This window comes from Anser anser (assembly GCF_964211835.1).
Source record: "Anser anser genome assembly, contig: SUPER_W_unloc_2, whole genome shotgun sequence".
Classification (NCBI taxonomy): domain Eukaryota; kingdom Metazoa; phylum Chordata; class Aves; order Anseriformes; family Anatidae; genus Anser; species Anser anser.
In genome coordinates, this window is record NW_028154230.1 from 901879 (window position 1) to 906944 (window position 5066).

The 5066-nt window shown below is 53.3% G+C and overlaps 1 protein-coding gene across 1 annotated transcript; it reads right to left on the reverse strand.

Moving 5' to 3' along the window:
• Positions 1-1185: 1185 nt before the first annotated feature.
• On the reverse strand, positions 1186-4738 carry LOC310888857 (adenosine 5'-monophosphoramidase HINT1-like). Its single transcript, XM_083852475.1, has 4 exons — positions 4546-4738; positions 3011-3116; positions 2100-2307; positions 1186-1889 (listed from the first exon to the last, which is right to left on the reverse strand). Exons 1-4 carry the CDS (start codon positions 4686-4688, stop codon positions 1843-1845), a joined length of 504 nt encoding a protein of 167 aa, XP_083708601.1. The 5' UTR covers positions 4689-4738; the 3' UTR covers positions 1186-1842.
• Between the last annotated feature and the right edge of the window lie 328 nt (positions 4739-5066).

Below are 5066 nucleotides of genomic sequence, written 5' to 3' on the forward strand. Positions count from 1 at the left end.
ACACGCGAAAGAACTTCTTCACGGTGAGGGTGACGGAGCGCTGGAACAGGCTGCCCGGGGAGGTTGTGGAGTCTCCTTCTCCGGAGATATTCAAGGCCCGTCTGGACGCCTACCTGGGCAGCCTGCTCTAGGGAACCTGCTCTGGCAGGGGGGTTGGACCCGACGATCTCTTGAGGTCCCTTCCAACCCCTACGAATCTGTATATACAGGAGTAAAAATACACGTGTTGATAGCGATAGGACAAGGGGGAATGGTTTTAAACTAAGACAGGGGAGATTTAGCTTAGATATTAGGAGAAAGTTTTTCACTCAGAGGGCGGTGAGGCACTGGAACGGGTTGCCCAGAGAGGTTCTGGATGCCCCATCCCTGGAGGCATTCAAGGCCAGGCTGGACGCGGCTCTGGGCAGCCTGCTCTAGTGGTTGGCAACGCTGCCCAGAGCAGGGGGGTTGAAACTAGATGATCTTTAAGGTGCTTTTCAACCCAGGCCATTCTATGGTTCTATGATATGCTCTTTGAAAGCGTACAGGCTAAAGGAAGGGTCAAATTGGTGCCTCGGGGGCAAATTTCTTCGCCTTCTACGGTTGTCTAACAGTGCCTATTAAGCAAAGAGATTACCAATCGTCTTCCTCCTCTACTTTCTCAGGAATTAAACACCTTTTGTGAAAGACTACAAGCGCTGATAGCATTAGCTAGACGGACTGGGGAACAGTTGAACACGTAAATACTTACTCAAGGTCCATTTGCACAGGTTTCTTTGAGCAGTTCCATGGGCTCTTCTACGTCAACAAAACAGACCAATGAAAGAGACCAAGGACAAATACAGAAACAGAACAGTTGATCAAGTGCCAATTTAAGAAGCTTTCCCTGAAAGGGCAACAGCATCTCCACCTCCACCCACCCCTCCCCTCCCCTCCCCTCCCCCCCCCCCCCCCCAAGTAGTTGACTTCCACAACTATTTTCATCTGACCCCGCAAACGGCAAATTCTATATTACTTCGAGTAGAACAAGGGCTGTTTCTTGTTTCGGTTTGGTTTTTATCATTCAGCTTCTTCAAAAGACTTTAGTCATTCACAGCTGCAATCGTTAACCCCGCAAACAGATCCAGTAACAAAGATCATTCCTCCTGCTAAGGAATCGAGTTTCTTTGTGAGGAACGGAGTCACAAAAATCATTTCATTAGCAAGTTTCAAACACTAAAAATATTTAATAGCATTTTAACGCTCCCACGCTCCAGTAAGCCTTGAACGTAACCGCAATTAAACAAGGAGCACAGCAAAGCCAGAGGTCTAACAAAGCACGAGAGGTGATCGCATTTAAACGCCTTATGGTGCCTTTAGCTAATCCTTCTTCTAGTTCCTGAACAACGGACTTCGTTTAGGAAAAAAAAAGACTCTAAAAATACATACAAAAAAATAAAGGGAACGGCAGCCGAGTCTTGAACGTTCAGAAGCCGACTCAAGCATCCCAGAGCCTTCTACGCTTTGAAAAGCGTCTGTGGGAGAAATTACTTCTCGAAGTTGCGAAACCCACGACTGAAAAGAAAGCGGTAGCAAAACTCCTACGGTAGTCAAGAACAGGCTGACAAGCACCTGTCAGAAATCACACCGGGTAGAGTTTATTCTGCCTCCTCGGGACAGGGGCAGACAACAGACGATGCCTGGAAGCTTTCTTCCAACCTTATTCTTCTCTGGTTCTACATCTGCCAGTCCTCGATGCGGCTGTTTCGCAATAAAAGCACGCCCTTTTATTTGGGAGCAGGGGGAAGATAGCAAGGCCTCAAACACACAGCACATCCTAGATCGTCTTAGGGAGATGGAGACCCACAGGACCGCCGAGCGCTTCTATCTTCGCGTTTCAAATGACTGGGCAAACCACCATCTACACGACACTGTCAACAGACCGAAACATTCTTTTAACTTGCAGAACTATTTCCATCGGCAAGACACACAAGACAGAGGTCATATCCCCATGCTCCATCTTTATTGTGCAAGTGCTGCTCAAAGCTCTTTATTACCCTCCATAGACAGCCGTCCAGGAAAAAAAAAAAAAAATCATACGTCAACAGGGGCTAGATTGACGGGCAACATATGAAACCTACTCGGCGGCGACCCGTACGCGTGCAGTGACGCCTGCGGTGCAAAAACCTTAGCCAGGAGGCCGGCCCAACTGACCGCCACCCAGAATACGTAGATGTACACGACAGCCCGAAGGGCCCGAGGGTGGGCATTCACAGCCATCCGGAATCCATTGGTCAGGTCCAGGTTAGCAGCACACTTCTTGCCAACAACCATTACACGCCCAAGAAGCTGGAAAAAGGAAATAACGTTACCTAACATAACGTGCCATGACGCACAGAACGAACGCGAGCGGAGAACCATCCACAGAACACGGTTAGCTAATCCTTCACGATTCAACCGCTGCTCTTTGAATTACCCTCTAGACGGGAACAGACTACAAAACAGTCACAGAAGCTAAATTTGTCTCGGGGGTTAAAGCCCCCGTCATAGCTTCGGGCAACGTAAGCCGCTCTGGCGGAAAATAAAAGCTTCACGGTGCCTTTTCTTTTGCGTGGCCTCACAAAGCCTTGGAACTTGACTTGCATAGCTAACAGCGAAACAAACACCCAGCGCCGCTCAACCAGCTTTCCCTTTCCTCGCCTCTGACCTGCCCAAACCCCAAGCCCTCTTCTGCATAGTCAAAGTACCACCGCCGCTGTCTGGAAACCGTGAAAACGGGCATCAGACCGTACTTCGGAACAACACTGCTTTTTGCACTACAAGCGCGTAGCCGGAGACCAGCATCGCTTTATATCGCCGCTCTTAGTCAAAAAGCTCAACTCCATTACAAGCTAGAGGCAAAAGACTACAGCATCGGAAAACCCAAAATAGCCTACTGTGCGCCCCTCCGCAACATCCAGAGGAAAAGAGGGGACGGGAAAGAGTCTAGGAAGTTACAAACTAGTTACAGGTACAGCCAGCCTAGCGAAAAGAAAGCTCCCACAGTACTCACGGGTCCGCCAGAATCTTCTGCTTCACATAACCGGACAACTGCCTTCTCAGGAAGGACTAGGAAAAAACACTGGAGCCTGAGGCGAACTATCACGGAACGCAAGGCGCTGGAGGAAGAGTAAACAGTTACAACGCAGTCAGCTTCAGAGAAAGGCAACAGCTTAAGCAAATCACTATGCCCCACCGAACTCGTCCTACCGAAGCAGATTATCAGGTACCCCAAACGCGCACGACAAAACAGCGATTCTTCTTAAGCGATCTTTGAATAGGCAAAGTTCTCTACCTTCTACACGCAAAACACACAAGCGGCAAACAATTGCTAACTGTCCTTCAGTTATGTCCAAATATTGCCTCGGCCAGAGGTAGGAAGGCATCTTCAAAGAACCCGGAGTAATCCGGCTGAGGCTGTATAAACTCTCCGTCCTCGATAACGCCACGTACTCAGGGGAAAGAACATTCCAAGTTAGCCCGTTACGGCCGGCTCTACGTCAGACACCTCCAGACCGAGGCCAAGGTATCACCTGCGAAACACGAATACCACCGATCTGTAGGAAACCATCGACTCGCAACTAATTGCGAGGGAACTCCCCAAATCACCAGCAGACCGAAACTGCATACGGCACCAGAAGCAGGATCCAGCACGCAAGGTGACGGGGGCAACGAGACAGCCGAGTACTTCAGATTAGCGACTTCCGGCAGTTTGATTTATTTTAGATGCGACTGAAACAGCGCCGATAAGACTCGATTCCACAGATGCTTTGCACTTCTTACTCACCATCGCCTTTCACTGCGTGACAATCGAGAATTACGAGCCTTCCTCACACTTCTCCCCCCTATAACATCGCTCAACTGTGAAACAGGCCTTCGGTACAGCGAGCTAAGCAAATTCAAGACCATTCGCTATAGCCAACTACACTCCAAAAGCAGTTCTAAGTTCCCCCCCCGCCTCAAGTGAGGACCAGCAGCCTGCGGGATTGACTGGCTTCTAGATGTTTAAGAAAGCTAGGAAAAGCTGCAATTCTTCCCTTTCACAAGCCACTTTGGAGAGAGCGTGCGCTCGCGTGCGCGGTGGGGGTGGTGCCATAACCAAAGCCTAGCACGGCCGAGCCGGGGCGTCTCTAGAACGCTGTCACGAGGCGCATCAAGACCTGCGTTTCTGCTACGCAGAAATGACTGATTACGGTCACTACTGCGATGCTCGCTGCCTATACGCAGGCAGTCCGAACCCCCAAGGAGACCGACTGCGCCGGCGACCCAGTACGCGCCGTGGCACCCCGGGGGCAGGCGGGACGCGCACCGAAGAAGCGCGGGGTTTTAGAGGCGCTGCAGTAGAGAGCGCCACGAGCCGGAGAGACCCCGACCGACCGACCGACCGTCCGTCCGTCCGTCCGTCCGTCCGTCCCTCCCTCCCGCAGCAAGGCCACCACCCGCCCTGCCGCACTCCCGGGACCCGCGACGGGCCCTCGTTTCAGAGGGCCTGCGAGCGGCCGAGGGAAGGAAGGAAAGAGAAGACTCGCACGACGACGCCGCGGCTACCTCCTCGCCCACGACCGCTCATCCTCACGGAGAACGTTGGCGGGGACCTCCTTGCCCTTGCAGGCGACCTCTCCGAAAGCGGCTGCAGCGGCAGCGCCGCCGCCGGGCCAGGCGGCCTGCGCCCTAACGATCCCGTCGGCCATGACGGCGCCCGCTCGGTACAACGCCCCCTCCCTTCCCGCACTCGGCCCGGCCCTCCGCGGCGCTCATTGGGCCGACAGATCGCCGCCGACCGCTCCCGCGCCTCGATTGGCTGCCTCGCCTGCCCTCTTCCCTTGTCCCCGCCCTCTCGGCGGCTCCGCTCCCGTCGACCCGGTGCTTATCGGCGCTCAGGGAGGTCGCGTGCCCTCGGGGCGCGGAGGGATCCGACCGGGAGGGAGGAAGTGGGCGCCCGAAAACGGGCTGGGCGGCTCCGCGGAGGGAAGCCGGGCCCTGCACGGCTGGGAAACGAGCTCCACAGAACGGTTGCTCCGATCATAGAATCATAGCATGGCTTGGCTTGGCAGGGACCTTACTTAAAG

Bases quoted from the DNA above. Each gene is read 5' to 3' on its own strand.
- LOC310888857 (XM_083852475.1), bottom strand. From the start codon at position 4,688: ATGGCCGACGGGATCGTTAGGGCGCAGGCCGCCTGGCCCGGCGGCGGC. The intron at 3,117-4,545 runs GTAGCCGCGGCG...CTCTTCCTCCAG, and splicing joins GAGCGGTCGTGGGCGAGGAG to CGCCTTGCGTTCCGTGATAG. The intron at 1,890-2,099 runs GTAGGTTTCATA...GTCTGTTGACAG, and splicing joins CGCGTACGGGTCGCCGCCGA to TGTCGTGTAGATGGTGGTTT.